The 22,353-nt window shown below is 34.1% G+C and overlaps 1 protein-coding gene across 1 annotated transcript in view; it reads left to right on the forward strand.

Moving 5' to 3' along the window:
• Gabrg1 (gamma-aminobutyric acid type A receptor subunit gamma1) overlaps nucleotides 1–22,353 on the forward strand; it is a 71,356-nt gene that overhangs the window by 22,325 nt on the left and 26,678 nt on the right. The window contains exons 2-3 of the mRNA XM_051198399.1: nucleotides 4,624–4,772; nucleotides 20,069–20,136. Of these exons, the coding sequence (XP_051054356.1) occupies nucleotides 4,624–4,772; nucleotides 20,069–20,136 (217 nt within the window). The remainder of the gene's footprint in view (nucleotides 1–4,623; nucleotides 4,773–20,068; nucleotides 20,137–22,353) is intronic.

Raw genomic sequence — 22,353 nt, forward strand, 5'->3', positions numbered from 1 at the left:
TGTTCCTGCCTTGTTAAACCTTGCCTGCCCTGGAATCCACCTAAGTTCCCCTCACACATTATTCCTTACCCTCACTTGTGAGGCATATTAAGTATACATGTTATCTGTTTTATCACCAAATATTTAGAATCATATTATATATTAGTGATGATGACTGAGACAAACTGCTTAATCTTGTTTTTTCATATGGTATTGTGATCATAATATTTTAAGACATTGTTAAGTAAACCTGGAGATTGAAATCCAGACTATATGCATGCCAGATAAATGCTTGAGCTTTCAACTGCTTTGAGAAGTTCTTAGTCTTTTTTCAGATTATCTAAAAACATCAATTGAGTAAAGGAGTACAATCTATTGTGTACATATTTTACTATTTGCTAAAAGTATTCATTGTTTAAAATGTATGCTGTTTCTTAATTCAATAAACACTGTTGTGTTTAATGTTTTTCAATGTCATTTGTCTGAACAGATCTGCGCCGTTATAGGAAATATTCACTAGGTCAGGAATGTCTCATTATTTGTCTTTCCATTTCCAGAACATCACAGGTTTTATATAATGGTACTTTCTGCATAAATGAATGAAAATTCTGAGTTGGAGTCTGAGTTCCTTAGAAAGCCTTTTTTACAGGGAAGGTGTGATTCATTGATATTCACACTTTCAGAAATGTGATCACTTGAGGTTATTATTTTACCTTCTTGGAACAAAAGGATGAGTAAGGATGCTTTATTTACTCATGTAATTATCAAGCTTCCTAATTACCTAACATATATGTTGTGCTCCTTCAAAGTAGCAAATCTACATCCCACCATCTGGATTATTCAATAAAGATAAACCGATAAATCAGATGATTTAGTGAAACTTCATAAGGAAAAGAAAATCCTATTTCTATTATTTAACCTGTAATGGCCTATAAAAACAAGCCCATTCTTATCTGTTAAATTGAGATGTGTGTTTTCCCCATAATTAATGCAAATTAGATGATATGTGAAAGGAACCACCACAAGATATGCTGTACACAGTTCCTGAAATCCATTGGTATTTGGTATGTACAGTTGCTGTTAACAACAATGAAATCATCAGTACTATACAATAAGGAAAATGATGATACAATCATGAAAGAAAGACTTATTGATGTTACAATGGTATCAATAGAAGTTTATGGTAGACATCTTTGAGAATGAATCCAGAATCATTTCTAGTGTTAGTAAAGAAAAATTAGTAATGAAAATTTAGCTATTATAAATCAATAGGTGTCCAAAATATGTCAATTTTATGGCAATCTACCATCTGTTTGCATTATCTACTTATCCAGTAGAGTGTAAAAATTATGTTTCAAAACTCTTATTTTTAATTATCCAAATAAGACCAAAGCTTAACAAATATATTGAAATTGATTTGGGTAGCTTGACGGAAGGTGTAAAAAATTAGCACTGATCATTCAGTAACAAATTGTAAAATCAGAATAAAATCTGATTCAGTGGGGTAGGAAAACAGAAATTATCACTAATGAAATTACTTTCTGTTATGAGATAAATTCAGGAAAGATAGCTATGTCATATTACCACTGTCAGTTTTCTGTGTTGCCTAGGGAAGGGGGAATATCATTGTGAATGTGTGTTTTATTCTTTATCAAACTAGAGTGAAAGTCCTTTAATTTATTGAGATATTTTACAATCATGTTTCAAGAGAATGTCAGCTGTTTTTATATTCAGTGGCCCTTCCATATCCACCAAATAGTTTCTTCTATGCAAGAGAGAATGACAGATGAAAGAAAGTCTAAGTCATAGCTTATTAATAATGCCCCAGTCAATAATAGTTTGTATAGTAATATTTAAGATGTCTCAGTAGCCTGAATTTCAAGAATTTCAGTGTTGGCATTGTCTTAGTTTACTAAATATGTACTTACTTATTTTAGAGATAACAAAAAAATTATTGAATGAAATAATATAAGGCTGTGTAATGAGAATGCACCAGATACTTTTCAAACAACTTAAGCAATAAAATACTTATGTGAAAACTAATAACTACATGTGTATGGCCACCTGCCCTTTCGTTCTTTGTAATAGCTATTATTCTTTGAAGTGTAGTGGAGAGCTTTCATCTTCATTTAAAATTTTCCCACAGTGAAAACAGTATTTCCTTGTCTTTGCTGAGAAGTGCAAGTGTCAGATCTCAGAACCACTGATGTTTCATGGGTCAAATCAAGTAATACCTCAGGATCTGTTTCCTGTCTGTAATGTAATAGAATACAGATAATGTGGCAAAAGTGTGGCACTGTGGCCTGGTAATTACATTACAACTCTAGAAAGGATATTTCTTGAGGTTATACAAAAAGTACCTTCTATTTCTTTTAATTTTATCATAATATAAAGAGATAAAAGGAAAGGTAACGAGCTTGTTCAGGCTGCTTGCTTACTTGATATGGCATCAGTGAGAGAAAATGATCGAAGTTTAGGTAAATTTATCCCAGGCAAGAGTAATTAGTACATGTCCATTTGTTTCCTAAAATATGAAATGAAATTCACACAGACTTTCCTATGAATAAAATGGAAAAATGCAATGTTAAAGTGTGGGGGGGGTAACTAAGTAGTCTTAAATATCTGTGGCTTACAAACCTGTAGTTCAGATATTGCTTGTCCATGACACCCTCATTCTCAGACTGAACAGATGGAATGGGTTTAAATGTAAGTACTCATCTGGCATGGTAACTTTATATGATATTAGACTTTTTGTTTGGCTGTGATAACTCACTTTTCAAAACCATTTAAAGAGTCAAATATGACTTTTAGAGGCCAAGGTTTGTATAACCAATCCTCTTGTAGATAGCCAAGTCAGAAGCTAGTGGGCTGATAATTTCTGGATAGAGAAGAACAAACATATATTGACAAGAAAAAAAAAACTCATTATATGTTCAAAATATCAGAATTACTGAGGATATGGGCTTTGATTTATTATATTAACATTGTATTAGTCAGGTTTATGTACTATGGAAAATAACAGATGCAATCAATATATGAGGAGAAACATCCCATTTTAGCCCATAATTTTGGATGTTTCGTCTCATTTTTGGTTTTACTATGTTGCTTATATAAAGCCACATGCCAGGAACCTAAAGGCAAGATTGGACAACTTACTTACCTCCTGGAATTCTGGAGGAAAGAAGATTGGGAAGCAAAGAGAATGGTGCCCCACTATGTCTTTCAAAAGACTATTTCAAGTACCTAACTTTGTGGCACTAGATACCTCCTTTAAAGATTATACTCTTTTTAGTAGTTCCATAGACTGGAGACCAAAATTTTATGCATTGTCATCAGAAAATACAACATTAAATATAAAAGAAAATGTACAAATATATAAACACAATTCAATATACAAGAAAAGTTGTATATTTTCTATCAATTCATGGAGACAGGATCAGATGTGACATAATAGTATAGAATGGTTTAAATATACTAAGAGGAAATTGATATACATTGATATAAGTAATTTAGAATAGGACATTTTCTTGCATTTACCAATGTCAGGTTTAGGTTTTGGAACTTTTCTGCTGAATAAGTAAAGACAATAAAATTGGGTCTATGGCCAAATCTAGAAAGATTTTCATCAAGTAAGAATGGGGTAATTAAGTTTTCTGTGATAAAGAAAACTTGTTTACTCTCTAGTTTTAAATGTATCTAAATATCTATAACTGCATCTATATCTGCATTCCTTCAATTCCTCTACAGTTATTTGGTAATAAATCCTTACACTTATTATGAATGTAGCTGTGTTTCTATGTATAGAGGCAAGCAATGCACATAAGGTTACAGTATAACACAAAAGGAGAGGAAAATTTAAACATAAGGGGATGAATAAGGATTAAACATAGGTAATGGACACGAGTTAGGAGAAAGGATATAAAGCTAATTGTTTTTCAAATTCTGATTCTGTCTTGGAGTTTTTGGGCTTGATTTTGGTGGTGGATAAATACATAATATATATGTTAGTGAAATTATAAAATTTAATGTGAAGATCCACCACCTCTGTTCTGAATGAGGATGCAAACTGTGTAGAAGTTCATTGAGTTATATACACTTTAAGTCTGGTTAACCTTATTGTGTAACATTTTCATTTGCAAAGTTTTATAATACGTTTTATAAAATTAAAAAGAAACACTAAGAATCAATAAACGTTTAAAAAAGAATGCCGCTAGGGCAGGGAATATTAAGATAGTACATAGACTATTGCAGTTGTGTTTCTAATCTTGTGGATAAGATTTATGCTTATCTGGTTGCCATTGACATTCAGTTCCTCACTTAGAAACTAAATTCTTAATATTTGTGACTCAGGTCCTTCATGTTCCCTAAAAATATGTTAAGACTGCAAGCCTCTCTATCTTGATCTTATAATCACAAAATCTTTTTGAGATGTTTTCAATATTTGATTAAGCATGCTTATTATTTTTTAATTTAAATGTATTTATTTCAATACTACCATATAAGTTATTATATTTTAAAGTAATATATATTATTTTATGTGATCATATTACCATATGTTAGAATAATTTTTTGATAACTTACATAATTTAATGCACAGATTTTAATGAATCTCTTACTATATAATGATCTCTTTGAATTGTTTAGTGTTGATAAAGCAGATGATGAAGATGATGAAGATTTAACTATGAATAAAACTTGGGTCTTGGCACCAAAAATTCATGAAGGAGACATCACACAAATTCTCAATTCATTACTTCAAGGTTATGATAACAAACTCCGTCCAGACATAGGAGGTAAGTCTGAATTATCAGTCTGGGATTTTGATGAATTCCCTGATGCTGTTTTGGTTCTAATCTGCCACAGATTGTTATGGTTGAGGATGATTGACTGCAGTGTTCAGTGTCTTTGAGGATTTCACAGTCTGAGAGAAGACAGAACACAAACACTTTTAATGTGGTTGTTTGTCAATTGGTAATATAAAGTTGTGAGCAGAGAGTTCTGATGAAACTGCTTGCAAGACAAAGATGAAGCTCATAAAAATAAAGATGCCAGTTTTGTGGCAGTGGCACACATTTAATTAGCATAGAACTATAATAGTGCTGACAATGTTATTGGAGGCAATCAGCTTGGTTCAATATTGTATCTCTATGTCCGTTACAAATATGTATACATTTAAAGAAGTAGTAAACTTCTCACAGTAATTTTAAAACAAAACCAAAGAAACAAACTCTACAGCATTTTAATTGAAATTTTGTTAAGATTACAGTTAACAATGAAATATTTACATGCTTGCATTTTCCTGTGGATAATATACTTAAAGGTGTAAAATATTTTTCCTTGCATAACTAATGAGAGAAATGTCTTTTTTGATTGTTTCTTAGTTGTTTTGGTTTTATTTTATTTTTTTCTCAGAGGCACTGCAGGGGTAAGAGGAGGACATGGAGGATCTGTGAGCTGAGTATATTTAGGTACATGATGTGAAATTCCCAAATATTAAATAAAAAATTATGCTAAAAATGAATAAAGCTGTTATGACCATAAAAAGAAATGTTGCTAAATATTTTTATTAATGTTTAAAGGTTTTATGAACAGTAACAGTATTTTCATAAAATGTATATTTAGGATATACAAATAAAATTTAATATAATTACTCAAAATTGATTATTAAACTTCATTATTTATTGTAAGATAACTGCATTTATTTTAGTAATATAAAAATTTGATTATTTTCCCAATAGTGAATACTTTACATCTTTAATTTCATTCAAAGTCCCTGGCAGAACTATAGTAAATAGTTGAACAGTTTTGGTTGTTTCAGCATCCTTAATCCCCATTTCCTTTGTATATAGGAGTGATAGTGGCTATCAGAAAATTTTAGGATGATCTGCTTGTTGTTTTCTCTTCATATAGAGAAAGGATTCTTATTCCATTAAAACTTCAAATACTTTCTGATGTAGATCGTATTTTGTCAGTATTTTATATGGTCTCTCCTCTACAAAATTAAAATAGATTTTTTTTATTAAAAAAATTGTGCTTTTGAGTATATCTTGTATGCTTTAGTGTAGGGTAGAAAAATATTCTGATCCCCTGGAGTTGGGAATATAAGCAATTTTGAGCTACTTAATGTTGGTGACCAGGATTAAACTTTAGTTTCTGTCAAAGAAATGTGTATTTTGTTTGTTTGCTTTTTTTCCCTGTGTTTTTAAGTTTTCCATATTAATTTTTATACATTTGTATTTTTAATTTTTAATGTTATCAGGATATTAGCATTCCCCGTCATCATTCCTTTTGTTAAAAATCTGTTCCTTTATTTATCAAACAATCTTGAATAACCTTTTAAATTTACTTTTGTCATAGAATCCTGTTTTGCCTTAACTAATTTTCTTTTTTGTTTTTTGCCTCTGCCTTAAACAATTTCTTTTTTTTTTATTTATTATTTTACATGTCGATCCCAGTTCCCTCTCCCTCCCTTATTTTTCCCTCCCTTTCTCCATCCCTCCCTCCATCCCTCCATTTTACCCTTTCTGCCCCCTCACATGCACCCTGGCCACCCTCCCCTCCCATCCCCCCACCCCAATTCCACATGTAGAGTAATGTCATCCAGGTGGGGTCATATAGATCTGACAGGTCATTTGAAGTAGGGACTAGGGCTTCTCTCCTGTCTCTAGGTTAAGGCAGTTATCCCTCCTTGGGGGATGTGTTTGCAAGGTCCTTTTGTGCACCAGGGATACATCCTGGTTTCACTGTCTGAGGTCCCTTAGACTGCTGAGTCCTTCTGGCTGAGACCCATGTTCAGGGGGGCCTGAGTCAGTCCCATGCTGGATTCCCAGCTATCAGTCTGGGGGACTATTAGCTCCTCCTTGTTCTGGTCAGCTGTCTCTATGTGTTTCTGCAGCCTGGTCTTGTCTTTTCCATCTGCATCTGGGTTCTAGTTCGACTCAGTGTTTGCTTCTGTTTCCAACAGGTATTAGATGAGGGGTCCATAGATAAGTTAGTTGTTGATCTCACTATCCCGGAAGGGCATTTATGATAGCCTTTCTATGGATGCTCAAATTGCTAGTTGGCGTCTCTAGCCATTTTTTGGGTTCAATTTTCTCTTCAAACCAATATTGGCTCCCTCTTTTATGTTCTCTCTCTCTCTCTCTCTCTCTCTCTCTCTCTCTCTCTCTCTCTCTCTGTGTGTGTGTGTGTGTATGTGTGTGTGTGTTTGTGTGTGTCTGTCTGTCTCTCTCTCTTCTGTCTTCTATTCCTACCCAGACTCAATCTTCCTAGTCTGGCGTGTTTTCCTTCCTCCCCCTCTGTCTCCTACTTCTCTCTCCATTCACTGCTGTCCCCCCCCCACTTCCCCTGTGCTTGGGGGGACTTATCCCTTCCCTCTTCTGTGAGGGACTTTATATGGATCTCTTAGAATACACCTTCTATCCTAGTTCTTCTGGTGGTGTGAATTACAGGCTGGTGATCCTTTGCTCTAGGTCTAAAATCCATATATGAGTGAGTACAATTGTGGTGGCGCATGCAGGTAGGATTTGCTGAAGGAGGCAGAGGCAGGATGATCACGAGTTTGAGGCCAGCCTGGGCTTAACTAATTTTCTATATTGACACAAGACTACTATTTAATTGTCAGATCTTCTAACTTTACGCCTCTCAGACACCCTGCAACATTTGTGTTTATATGACCTTAATAATTTAATAGAGAAAAACAAATAGTCTTCTCTGTTTTTTCAAGACTAAGTGGTCATTCCCCAAATCATATATATGTATATATATATGTTACATATATACAAAACAAACATATGTGTGTGTATATATATATAATATATGATATATCACACATGTATACATATGTATTAATATGCAAGTTAAGCTAAACACTAAATATAAGCAGAATGTATTTATATAATTAGGCACACAGACATCCACATATATTTTATATATAATTTAATAATAAAATTAGAGAAAGAGTCATTAAAGATTTTTTTTCTTTTACTGAAAATATATTTTCACAGAATGCATTCTGATTTTGGTTTCCTCTGTCCCTCCACCCCTCTCTTCTTTCTGTGTCTTGTTAGAAATCCCAACTCTGAGGAATAATACTAAAATAAAATACAATAAGATAAATCAAAATGAACAAATCAGATTACAACAAAACAACCAAACAAGAAAGAAGCCAAAGAAAAGGCTTAATAAATGAATATAAATAGAGACTCACATATTTGCACACACAGATATCCCATGAAAATGCCAAACCAGAAGCTATAACATATATGCGAAGGCCTGCAATGAAATTTTAAAAAATGAAGCCCCAACTTAACATTATGAGACAAAAAGAATCTCAAAAGTTGCCTTTGAGTTCATTTTGTGTTTATCATCTACTGCTGAATATTTGGCCTCCCCTGAAGAGTGTTTTGTGTTCTCCAGTGAGATTAACTTATAGAAAATGAATTTTTCATTTGCAAGTGGCTAACACTGAGGATAGCTTGGGTTATGGAAGGGGCCATGTGTCCATTTTTTGTTTTACCTCTAAGATCTCAATTGGTTCAGACCCAACTTATATCTAAGCATGCTTCCCTAGTCTCTTTGAGTTCATATTTTTACTAACAGTGTTGCATCTTGAAGACCTTGATTCTTTGGTGTATTGCATTTACTCTACTTTTACATTTTTCCCATCTCTTCTGCAGTGATCTCTGAGCCCTGAGAAGTAGGAGATATTACATTAATGATTTAAGTTTATAGGAATGCGAAGTACAGTGGAAGGACTGAAAAGAAAGGGAAGGGAGAATATTGTATAATTATATCTTAATTTAAAAAGAAAGAGCACTGAGCAGTTGAGTGCCCTTGAATTTGAATTTAGCTAGTAGTTTTATAACAGTCATGTCAATCCCTTTTCCTAAAATACACAGTGATGCAGTCCCTTTCCAGTACAACTCATGAGGATGTGGTACTTCTATGACCTAATCCAAGTTACTGCTTGTGATATTAATGTTTTTTGCTTAAGTATTGAGTCCTTCAACATCCTTGAATAAGGGTGTTCATTTCCCATCTTTTCTGATTTATATAATCTAACATGATATTGTGAAACCATCAAAAGTCTTGCAGCACATTCCTGTCCATTATACTAGCATCATCTGTGAGTCATACCTCTGACATTTATTACTGCTTTATTTTCCAAACAGACATTCTACACATATTGACTGTAATTCTACAATAAGGTACAGTTTATCTTCCCCTTGTAATCACTTACCTATTATTACTAGCATTATCAAAGATCATGAGCAATTATTTTGCCTTACACTTTATAATCCATCATTGTCATTACTCATCATATTGTACAATGCAAAACATTCAGTCACAGGAACTTCTTATAATTAGTTTCCTTTGTTTGTGTTTGTGCCCCTATTGTTTTATAAGCTCATGGTTTCTCTTCTCTCATCAGACATTATAGCTCATCTTGACCCAGAACTAGTATTCACTCATTCTCCAAGGACATTCAGTTCTTTTGTACTTTTATTTGATTTTTGGAGTGACATTTGAAAATAAAGATCTAAGCCTTAGGTTTACTCATCACTACTCAGTTTAATTCATTTTTTTTAACTTCTCAGTGAACTACAGTAAAAGATTACTTATTTTCTGCAAACATTCACAACCATCAATACTCATGGTTTTTTTCTTTTACACATATACTATGAGGCATGAATTTGTATGGTAGTTTTGACTTAAAAAACAAACATTACCACTTTCATTCTGGCCCTCAATTCCTTCTTTTCACAGCTTCCATTTCCAACAATGAGAACTTGATTTTCATGACTCTACAATATATTATTAATTGGTCAGTCCTCATAAAGACATAATTTTAGAACTTAATGTATTTCTATGTACAAAGCAAATTGCATAATGAATGAACATGTCATACACAATTTTATGCATCATATTTAGTTTACTCATATAGTTTGAGTTAATTTCTAGATTTGGTATAAATTCTAAATCTAACCAACTGCATTTTTCAAATTATTATTGTGATGACATAATATCATGCATTATTTAACTACTTGAGATTTTATTACATATTATATTCTAAGTATTTACTTCAAGTTTTTCATTCTCTAGTGTATTAAAGTATTTATTTCAAGTTTGTCATTCTCTAGTATATTATTTATATATAACAACCATGAATATTAAGTATAATATGGATGCTAAAACATTTATATTTATATATTTTTAAGGCAATGTTATCTCATAATTCTACATTGTCTTTAATTTCCTATGTTTTCTGGGCTTTTCTTTCATGTATATTTAAATATATCAACTTTGCTACCTGTAGTGATATATTATTTGTGATTAATTAAAGCTTGCCTGAGGATTCAGAAAAGTAAAGTCAGTTAGATGTCATAAAAACCAACCACACAACTTTAATCCCAGCAGCTAGGATCTGTGAGGTGGTGGTACACATCTTTAAATCTAGGGCTCAGAATTGAGAAATAAACAAATCTCTGTGAGTGCAAGGCCACCCAGATCTACACAAGAGTGAATCAGTCTAAAAGTAAATTATAACTCAAGGTCTCATTTAAGGACATTCATTCTCCAGACACACTAAGGAGAGGCTTGGAGAAGAGCTTGCCTGTGGATCAGCCATTTCAGCTTGAGCTAGAGGTGAACTAGTGGCTTTTATTTTCTGAACTTCAGCTTGAAGCTTGAATCACAATATCTGTCCCTGGGTCATTTATTTGTTTGTCTTACATATCGTTTCTGAGTCCTCTGTCAAGCTTTAACAAATCATAAATAATATATTATTACAGTTACCAATATATTTCTTGTAAAAATCTTGGTAGTTTTATTGGATGTACTGTATTTGTGAATTTACTTTGAGAAAACTGACATCTTTAAGATGACATTGCTTAATAGAAGGATGTGGACTCTTCATTTTAAATATTTACTTTGTGCTCTCCAGGAAAAATTAAAGTGCTTCTCATATGGTTTATTTTTACATGTATGCTACTTAATCTTAATATTTTTTAATATTGCAAGCAATGTTGTCTCTTCCATCATATCAAAGATAATTGATTTATAAATCATCATTTCATTACAAAGTCTACCATTTCATGACTTTTATTTTAAACAGAATTTTCATAATATGATATCAGAGCCTATATAGATAATAACCCCGTGCTTTGTCAATTAATATGCAGTCTCAATAATATTTGTAAGCAATCCAGTGTTTATATGTACTGCTATCTCTCAGAAAGCAATAATCAAATTGAGTTTCATTTAGTTCTAATATTTTAGTGTTTTTCTGCATTATTAAATCATCAATTCTTTTATATTGATTTATACATATTGATCCAAGTTCCTTCTCCCTCTCCCTCCTTCCCATGTCCCCTCACGCTCTTTACCCCTACTCCCATCCCCCCTCACTCCACAGTGAGGATGATGCCTTCCAGGAGGGATCAACAAATCTGTCAAGTCATTTGGAGTAGGGACTAGGCCCTCCCTACTGCCTCTAGGTTAAGGGAATATCCCTCCATAGGGAATGTGCTCCCAAAATCCTTTTTTTGCACCAGGGATACATCCTGGTTCCATTGTCAGAGGTCCCTTAGACTGCCCAGAATTTCTAACTGAGACCCATGTTCAGGGGGTCCGAGTCACTCCCATGCTGGATTCCCATGTCAGCTGTCTCTATGTGTTTCTGTAGCCTTGTCTTGTCCTCCCTCTCTGCATCTGGATTCTAATTCGGCTCAGTGTTTAGCTGTGAGTGTCTGCTTCTGTTTCCATCAGCTACTAGATGAAGGCTGTATGATAGTGGATAAGTTAGTCATCAATCTCATTATCAGGGAAGGGCATTTAAGGTATCCTTTCCAGTGTTACTCAAATTGTTAGTTAGGGTCAGTCTTGTAGGTATCTGGACATTTCTCTAGAGTCAGTTTCCTCTTCAGACCTATAATGGCTCCCTCTTTTATGGTATCTCTCACACTGCCAGAGAAACTAGGATACAAGGAGGAACCTCAGAGATTTATACAAGATCCCTCACAGAAGGGGAAAGGAACATGATCTCCTGAGCATATTAGGAGTGGGGGGTGGGGGGCAGAGATTGGAGAGGGAACTATGAGAAAGAGAAGGGGAGGAGAGGAAAGGATGTGGGACTAGGTTGAGGAGAGAAATAATCATTTTTTTTATCACTTTTATTAATCCTTTTTGATGTTTGAAGTTTTCTGAGTCATGCCTTCTGTGGGTAGATTTTTGTACCTAATGTGTGAGTGCAAAGCTTTTTATGTTGACTTTGTCTCTATGTGTATAACTTAGAGATGCAAAAGCTTTGGGTTCACTGTCCCTTTACAGAGTTTCCTCTTGATAGAGCATTTCACCTCAGGCTTTCTTGACTTGTTCCTTTTGAAAAGTGTAACTGCATGTCAATGTTTTATTCATTGAAGCTTATTTGATCTTAAGGTTTTTTGTTTGTTTGTTTGTTTTCTTTCTGGGGGTTCCTGAAATTTTAAATGTATTTCAGAAGAATAGCTTTACTAACATATGCCCAAAAACCATTCAGTTTACTTAACTTCTCCCCTCCAAACACTTGATATTTCTTTTAAAAATAATGAACTGTTCTTTTAATGCCAGGGAAAATAATTCATTTATTTCACACTACTGCATTATTACTTCTATTCTGATGTGTTGATTTCTTCATGGATTCAATTATAGATAAGTTAATAATAGTTGCCTGCCTTGTAGCCTTGTATTTATCTTGTATTTAAATCTTTTTATAATAATATTTACAGTCTATTACTAAATTTATTCCATATTCACTATTGGTCACCTTTGATGCCATTATTGTGTCTTGTTTCACACACTTCTGCAGCTGACTTCTGCCTCTTGTTTTAAAGCACAGGAACTGCACTCCAGGCTCACTGTCTGAAATTCTGTTTAGTGATTAGTTTTATTTTCCAAATGCTTGCTCTATTATAGGCAATAGGGAGTATTTAAAGTTTTTCCTTTGAGATTTCTGCTGTGGATATTTTTCTATTCTTTACTCTTTTGGCTTTTTGAAGGGTCCACCACCTAGTTCCAAAAGAAATCACCTACAGTGACTCATTTGTAAGTATGAATGCCCAGACTTAGTTTGAATTGTTTCTAGCAAGCTTTTCTTAACTTAAGGTGACTACATTTTGCTTCTGGGCTTTTTCCTTTTTTTACATTTGTAATCTTACTTTCACTCTTACTCCTTGACTGAGTGGGTGGCTGGGAGGTTGGCTTCTGAAGTTCTTCTTTGTTCTCTTCTTACTCTTCCTATTCCTTATTTCTCCTTCTATTTATACTCTCTGCTGGCCAGACTAGCCTATCCTTGCTCCTACCTTGCTATTGACCATTTAGCTCTTTATTAGGATCATCAGGTGTTATAGAGAGGCAAAGAATCACAGCTTCACAGGGTTAAACAAATGCAATTTAAACAAAAGTAACACCTTAACATAATATTTCCCTACAGTTTCTATTGCCTATTGTTTGTAAGCATTTTTTCCATAGTTCGATTATGGTGGTTCTTTAAATCATTTTTGCAATAATTCTATTGTCTAATGATTTTGTTATTTGTAGACATTTTACCATAGTTTCAATCTTCGATGTTCTCATATGGTCACTTACATAGCTTTAATGGGTTTAATGTCTGTGATGGCTGTGTTTCTTTTGTCTTGGAGAGGACTGATTGACATTCAGATTCTGGTTCCTTGTAAAAATGTATAATTCCCTTTTTGCTATTTTTTCTTTTTCCATCCATTTTAAAAAGCATGTTTCTGTTTTCACTTTTGACACTGTGCTTTGCCCAGAAACACCATGTTTTGAAGAATGCTCATCTATAATACATTTAGTCATAGATTTCCTTCTTCTTACTATTTATTCTAGTCTCAGAACACAGTTTTCAGTACCTTCAGGTTGAAGATACACAGGTTCTCTTTAATGGGATTTTTTTCCATCAGTCTAAAGCCTGTTAATGACTCCCTTCTCTCACAAACATTCTCTCTGTTAACAGAAGAACGTTTTACACAGAGTAAGACAGTGCTTGAGATATTTCTAACTGAATTTGTTCTCACTCTTCTCGCTCCTCACTTTTTTCTCCTTTATCTCTCTCTCTTTTCCCGGAAAGTGGTTTTGGAATTTGAACATGGATGTTTTCAGTCTTCTCTACACTATTTGTCCCTTTTTGTTAGTCTACTGTTTCGTTGGAAATATTAGAACCTAAGGCAGGTTATACATATTTCTTTAAGAAATACTTTGGTCATACAGAGATTATTCCTGTTTAATTTCTTCCTAGAAAAAAAGGGAATTAATGGCTGTTGCTTAATCTTAATAATTAAGCAGTGTGTTAGAAATATTTTTATCCTTGGATTTTTTTTCTCCTGAGCAATAGTGATTTCATTTAGCTAGTCTTAAGATATTGTGTTCAGAACCTGCTTTCTTGGTAGCACAGTTATCACTGAAGTAAGTGAAAAATTTTCCACATTATCATAAATATTTCACAGCTGTTTATATTCTATTTGTCAGTATCACAGGTATAACTTCTGGATAATATCTACCTGGAGAAGTTTCATGCAAAATTCCTAATCCCACTCTATGTCCCTTCCCTTGTTGCAGAGAAATCCTAGCTGTTTCAACAGCACTTATTCCAAGTTTCTCTCCAGCTTAGTGAGGTAGTACAAGCTGTGATATGGACCTCAGTGTCTTTAATAATACAGGGATTCTTCATGGATAATTTCTGTGAGTTCTTTTATAACTAACACAGACTTGGCTTTGTGCTCATTTTGAAACATTTGCTTTCATAGATTTTTTTCCTCATCTATGCGTTATTTTGCATACCCACATCCAAAATATTTTAAGGTTTTCATATACAAGTGTGTGAGGATATCAATACATATTTGTATTTAGTTTCTATTTCATACATACACTGTACAAACATCAAAACTATAATGAAAATACTAATATATTGATATGATTACTGAGACTGCTTTCCCAATTACTCTAGTAGTAGGTAATAACTGTTGCCATTGTTTATATTTGTGATTTTACCAAATTTGTAATAAATAAACACTGAAAAATGAATAAATCAGATTCATATTCTCATATATATATATATTCTCATATATATATATGGGAATATATATATATATATATATATATATATATATATATATTCCTAATTGTACAATTTGGATGAAATAATTCCTTTGAGAAGCAACTTGAAAGTATTTAATTCCTCAAATTTTGAGTAAAACTTCATAAATATTTGAGTATTATTTGATAACTAAATTTTGTATTTGGGAAGGACTATGAGATTGTGAGATAATCTATGCATGTAATTGGGTTGTTTTGTCTTTTGTTGTTGTTGTTGTTGTTTTTGTGGGGATGGTTTTCCAGCTCCCGAGAAAGGAGACAGGGAAGGGGTGACCAAAGAAAACCATGAGTTTGTTCTCTGGGGGGGGCAGTTTAAATACCCTGTGGAACTGTTCTTGAGCATCTCTGGGGCAGGGGTCATTATTTGGCGGGATTTCTGGGAAGTAACATGGTTTGGAGGGAGATGGGGGAGAGAGCTTTGGTGGCGCCTTCACCATAACATCCCAGACTCTCTCTCTCTCTCTCTCTCTCTCTCTCTCTCTCTCTCTCTATATATATATATATATATATATATATATATATATATATATATTTGGGGGGGGTAGAGCCAGGAGTTTGTGGTTCACATTCAGTGGAATGTGTGGGTGGAGAAGCATCTGGATAGCTGCCATCCTGGAAACCTCAGGCATCTGTTCCTTGAGGTGGACAAGTCAGGTTACTAGGAGAAAAAAATAGATTGTTTATCATTGACCTTAATTGTACTGACAACGGTGAGTATGTCAGCAAAAAGAACAAATAGGCCCTTTATTGTGGTGTCTTGGAAAACCGGAGGGTGGAGGGTCCCAGCTGCTGGACAGAGAAGTATCCTGAGAAGGTGCCTACTTGAGCCTGGAGAGGTGGTACAGGATGGATGTCCTAGGACCTTAGCAGGTATTGACATTATCTGCAGGACCCTCTTTTCAGGCATTGAAAACTTTAAAAGCCATTTTAAACCAATCCCTGTATGAGAGTTTGGGGACCCTCCTCAGCCTTTTATAACTGTTTTTTAATATCTGGTGCTGACTGAGAAAGGAAATAGATGGCTAGGACTGTGGCTCCCACTGAGAAGGCTAAGTCAAATATGGGGGGCTGTAGGGGGAAGGGAAAAGAGGAAGTTGGGTAAGGAGGAGGAAATTGTTACTGGACCTTTGCTCTAAAAGAGAAAGGAAGGTGGCTATTGGAGGAATGAGATGAATGTGGGCCCCTGAATGGAACATGTGGCCTCATAGGAGAGGGTTGGGCAGGCAGGGGTGGTGCGTGGAGAAGGGGCTAGTGTTTCAGGCAGCAAGGTCAGGGCGAAATTTTCAGGGTCCCAGTTCCCAGATAGGCAGGAATCTGGAGTTGCTATGACCCTAGCTAACAGGACAGATGCTGTAAGACACTGGCTACTGAGGTGTGAGTGGGAAAGCAGTATCCAGAAACGGTGGGCATATGAGGATACTGTTCACTGGTTCCCACGCTGGCAAAAAATTTCAAGATCACCGAGGATTATAAAATCCAAAGTTCCCTTCCGTGGCCATCTGGTCCCATTGTTAAGGGCATATTGATGCCAGGCCTTAGTGTACAGAGAAATTGGGCATTCAGGACATATGGTGGCAGATAGTCTCAATTTATATTTTTTTTTTGTTATTTTTTTCTTATTTTACATATCGATCCCAGTTCCCTCTCCCTCCCATCCTCCCATGCCATCCTGACCCTCCCTTCCATTCCATTTCCCACCCACTGCACAGAAGGGATCATCAAAATCTGTCTCTAGGCTAAGGGAGTATCCCTCTGTGGGGAATTTGCTCCCAAATTCCTTTCATGCACCAGGGATATATCTTAGTTCCATTGCCAGAGGTGCCTTAGACTGCCCAGGCCTTCTAACTGAGACCCCGTTTTAGAAGATTTCGTAAATGGCAGACCAAGGGCGTTTGGGTATCAGGTTTTGAATGCAGCTGCCCATTTCTCAAGTCTATTCAAGAAAGAGTAATGTGATGCCAAGAAAAATATTTTCTCAACTTGTAGCCTTTAGTTTTGAGGAATTTTGCTTATAAACAATATTCATAGTATAAGTCAGTCATAGGGGCAGGTTTCACTGCTATAAAGCAGTTACATATTTCTGTTATTTCTTTCTTAATTCTGTATTTTGTACTTTATAAACATTAAACTTTGCTTCCAAATTAATCTGAATTATTTTCTTTAATTTTCACATTCATATTTCCTCATCTTCTGCAGGCCCAATCTGATTAAATACTAACATGCAAAAGTTACCATACTATAAATGGGCTCATAGTTAGAAAATATGTCTTTTATGATTGTTAATGGAATATTTTTGTAAGCACTGAAAAACAAATAGGATAAAGTGAAAATTGTTCATTTTCTACAAACAAACCTGGAGACTATTTTCTATTACTAATACTTTCATCTTGGTATCTTTTCCTTTTCTTGTGACCTTATGAAAACACAGTTCTTAAATATACATTGTATATATCTTATCCAAATTTTGTTTCCTTAAACAATAAGGAAATAATTAGCTTACATAGTAATAGAATATCTTTATTAACAGAAAATACTTTATGTTAAACTAATGATGATCCTTCCCTAATTGGATCCTCAGTGGCCTTATTTATGTTAGTCAGCCATTTCCCAGTAATGGAATGCCATGTAGCCTGTGCCAATGACAGAATTAATATTTTTGTAACATACACAACTTCATCTTATAATTGGCTTAGAAATATTGATATTATGGAATCAGGGTAACTCATTAATATTTAGATGTTCCTACATTTTCATTTGATAAACATGTCTTGTAAAATGAATACCCTGAAGATTCATTTGTTTTTACTGTAGGCAATACACAGTGCTAAGTATTGTGCTTTAAATACAGGAATCAAATATTTGTTGATTTATGAGTATAAATAAAAATATGATTATGAAAGTCTCGCATGTTTAGATCAGTTGTAATTGCTTAGGAATGGCAATGAATATACTTATAAATTCAAATAAGGAACTGGTTATATTGTTAATTGGCTTCATAAAAATTATCCTTTAAATCTTGGCTGTAATTAGCTTAATTATCTATTTATTGCTTCGAGTAAATAGCAGAAATAAATGACAATTAAAGGCACTGATCTCAGAAGTCATCACTCTCTTATAAATTTCAAACCTCTGAATCATGTGACCTATTTTTATTTAAGATAATTATATTATCCTAAATTATATTAGGCTTGCAAGTTAAATTGCTTTTTTTTGGTGCTTTGTCCATGTGGAAACTCAAGTTTAAAAAAAAAAAAAACCTTATTCAAAATGACTTATTTGATGATGGAATTTTTTTTACAGACAGGACCTATAGTCCATTAGTCCCAAATAAACACACAGAGGCTTATCATGATTATAAACTGTTTGGCCTATAGCTTAGGCTTCTCATTGGCTAGCTGTGTCTTAATATTTAGCCCATTTCTATTAACGTGTGTTTTGCCACAAGGTTGTGGCTTTGTGAGTACCAATTTTCAAAGTAACAACCAATTTCCACTGCATTTTTATAGCTTGAGGGCTTTGCCAGATTGACTAGTAAACCACAGCTGGAAGAATTTTGGACTTACAGATTTGTCCATGTGCAGACAAGAAAGTTATCTAGTGAAGACTAGCACAGCCCTTGAACATGAAGGTTGAACATCAGTTCATAAAGGGGAAGAGTATACAGCTTACAGTGGTAGAATGTGAACTGAACAAACACAGCTAACAGGATGTTTGTGACTTCAGATAAACATCTAACCCCATGGTGTCTTCTCTCCTTGTCCATGTTCTTTATCAGTTTCTCTGGAAGATATGATGGATACTCTTATTGTAACTCTTATCCTCTCAAATCTACTTTGAGAACACTTTTTGTTTGTTCCTCAACTAGAAGCTATTGAACCAAAGACTAAAGGATCCTCTGCATGTTATACTACGGAGGTTATGAGTAAGTTTAGGAAACTAGGTAAAGTGATTGATTCCTCATGGCAGAAAAGAGCAATGTCAATATTCTTGTAAATCCCATTAGAGGAAAGTTTAAAAGGGGACAAATGACCCCAGTCACCATCAAATATGGGACTGTAGTTAGTGGATAAGCTTTAGTTATAAATTATATCACTTTGTAACCATTTAAAATGCCTGCCATTGAAGTGCATTTTGGTAGGATATGCAAAGATCTTATAGACCATCTAAAGACTACCTGAGAACTCCTTAATGGCAACATCAAAGCAAAGTAGATGAGGACCATGGAAGCATCTATATAGTGAACAGTAACATTCAACTATCAACATAATAAAGGCAGATAATTTCAAGACAGAAAGTAAGGAGGAATGAATGAATATTTATTGAGGTCCTCATGTGAGTAAGTCATGGAAGCAGTGTCTAAAACACATTGTCTCCTTTAATACCCCTTCTACAGTTTTTAATATATGCTAGAACTGGCTCTCAAAATACACTTATTATATATCTTCTCAACTCTGTTTTAGGAACTTCACATTGTATATTTAAATTAGCCAGCTTGGAATAATTAACTTTTTAGAAATCAGCAACAGTTAGAAACCAGGACCTTTTTCCTTACTTCTGAAAGCAAGATTGTTACATACCACAAACTCTTCATTAACTTTACATTTATGTAAAAAATATATTCTAATACTAAAGATCTAGAACTAAAAAAATGGCTAGTAAAATTTTTACTAAATTTGAAGTCTATTATTATTTAGTTCAACAGTTTTCAGTTATCCATTATATCTTTAGACTGAACCCATGAAAAATTAGTTAACTCATTAATGTATGCCTATATAACTGATTTCAAATTGAAAAGTTTTATTTTCTAACAGGCTTTTGTTGCTACATTTTATAATGAAATATATTATGATTGAAATAATGAAATGTGATTCACTCCTAAATATAAGGTTCCTCTAGAACAATTCTTGATATCATTAACTATTTTGTGTTTGATTTGCAGTGAGGCCCACAGTAATTGAAACTGATGTTTATGTGAACAGTATTGGGCCAGTTGATCCTATAAACATGGTGAGTAAAAAATGTTACTGATTTCTGAGTGTGTGTCTCATAAAAGAATCAGTAAGTGTATGATTTCAGATGGTTCATTGTGAAGTAATTGCTTTAAGATCAAAATTACTATTGTGCTTGTTAGTTTGCCAATTTGACACAAAGCAAGTTCATCTTGGTAAAGGAACCTCAATTGAGGGAAAACCACTCTATCAGATTGGCCTCAACCATGTGAAGAATTTTCTTAATTAATGGTCAATTGGGGAGGAAAAAGTTCACTGTCCACTGGGGGGGGTAGTGTCACATTGGGGCAGGTGTTTCAGGGTTGTATGAGAAAGCAGAATGTAAAAGCTATAGAGAGCAAGCTGGTAATTCTTCCATGGTCAAGGCTTAAGTTCCTTCTAAAAAGGCTTCATCCTGCCTTAGTTCCTGACAAGGTTTTCCTCAATGATGGACTTTGACCTGTGAGCCACATAAACTCATTCTTCATGGAGTTGAATTTGGTTGTGATATTTATTACCTCAATAGAAAACAAACTAGGAAAACTATGTACCAAGCATTGACCAGTGGAACTAAAACACTCCTCACAGAAAAACTAGTAATCTCTTGTTCCAAATGATTGCATTTCTAGTGTATAAGTAATTATCGGATCTATCAAAAGCCAATCTTTAAAGAAACATGGGAGAAGATGAACTAGAAATCCTAATGAGAAAACAATCTGAGATACACTGAGAATGATAACCCCATTATAAGAGCCAAACTCTGTGTCTAATAATGTACTAGTAATGTAGTAGAATAGAAAGCTCCTTTAACACTGCCTTAGTGCTTAGATGTCCAGGATTGCCTTAAACAAATTGAGGCCTGTATTAAAGAACATTACTTCAAGACTGGAGGGGAGAAGTCTAACTTCTTCTGGGGCATTGATCATGGACACTTTCTCCCTGAACCCTCACGATGTTTCAGTCTGCTTGTTCATTCCTGATGTGTCTTTTAATATGTTTTTAAATATTTCATATTTTCTTTAAAATTATATATATGAAATTATGTAAATACAGTATTCTTGGGTTAAATGCTTAAAAAACTGAAGTTTAAATTGAAAAATGTGTGTGTACGTATGTGCATGCACACACATGTGAGTGCATGTGCCTGTCTGTGTTTTGGTCTGCCATGTGAAGTACTACATATAAAAACAATTATGGGAATAAGTCTTTGTGTACATATGCTAATATGTTCATAATTGATTTTTATATGTAGTATTTACTTGGAATTGAACTTAGACTCCAAATAGACTACTCAAGTAGTCTACAAATGAACTATGTGCCTAGCTCATTGATCAATTTATAGCTGGATAACTGTCATGATATGGTTAAGTTTACTTGTTTTTCTTCATCATACTGGATCAGCACCTAAGCACACTGATTATCTCTTCAGAAGACCTGTGTTTGATCCCCAACACCCATATGAGAACTTGTAATCATCTATAACTCAAGTCACAGGCTGACAACCTTTTCTTAGTGGAACTACACATAAATGGTGCATGGATATACATGCAGACATGACATACATACATACATACATACATACATACATACATACACTAAAATAAAATTGAATAACTTTTCTGAGTATGGTGTTCTCATAGCTGCCATCAACTTCACACAGCTGTCTGTACTGAATGCTGTAATGTTAGCATTTTGATTGTAACACAACTGATGTATTAGTTGCCTTAAGACAAGTGAATATAAACAGGATTTTGTTAGAGTTTAAGGTGACAATATGAGTCCCCATTAGACTGGCCTGGAAGATGCTTTTAATTATGGGCTAGTACTCAGGGGAAAGATGGGGTTACATCAGAATTACCAAACCTTTTTTTTTTTCTTTTTAAAAGCTAATTAAAGAAAACTGCTATTGAAACTACTGACACAAAAATATGTGAGGAAAAAAATGAAAACAAAAACCACTGTCATAAAAGGGACTAATAATAATCCTGTGTAGAAGACAATTTTAACTAGGAATTTTGGAACAAACAAAGCTCACATTTCATAAAACAAACAGAATGGCTTTGTTGTATAGTCAAGTAATGGCATGTGAGTACAATTTATCAGTTAAGAGGATAGCTTCATATTTTTTCAATTTTTTCTCAATAATTGCTCATACAACTGCAGTAAGGAAAAAATATTCATGTGTTCTGTTAGCTGTTTTATCGACCAGATATTTTCTTGTTGCAAAAGTGTTTTC

The sequence above is a fragment of the Phodopus roborovskii genome, unplaced genomic scaffold (assembly GCF_943737965.1).
Source record: "Phodopus roborovskii unplaced genomic scaffold, PHOROB, whole genome shotgun sequence".
NCBI lineage: Eukaryota > Metazoa > Chordata > Mammalia > Rodentia > Cricetidae > Phodopus > Phodopus roborovskii.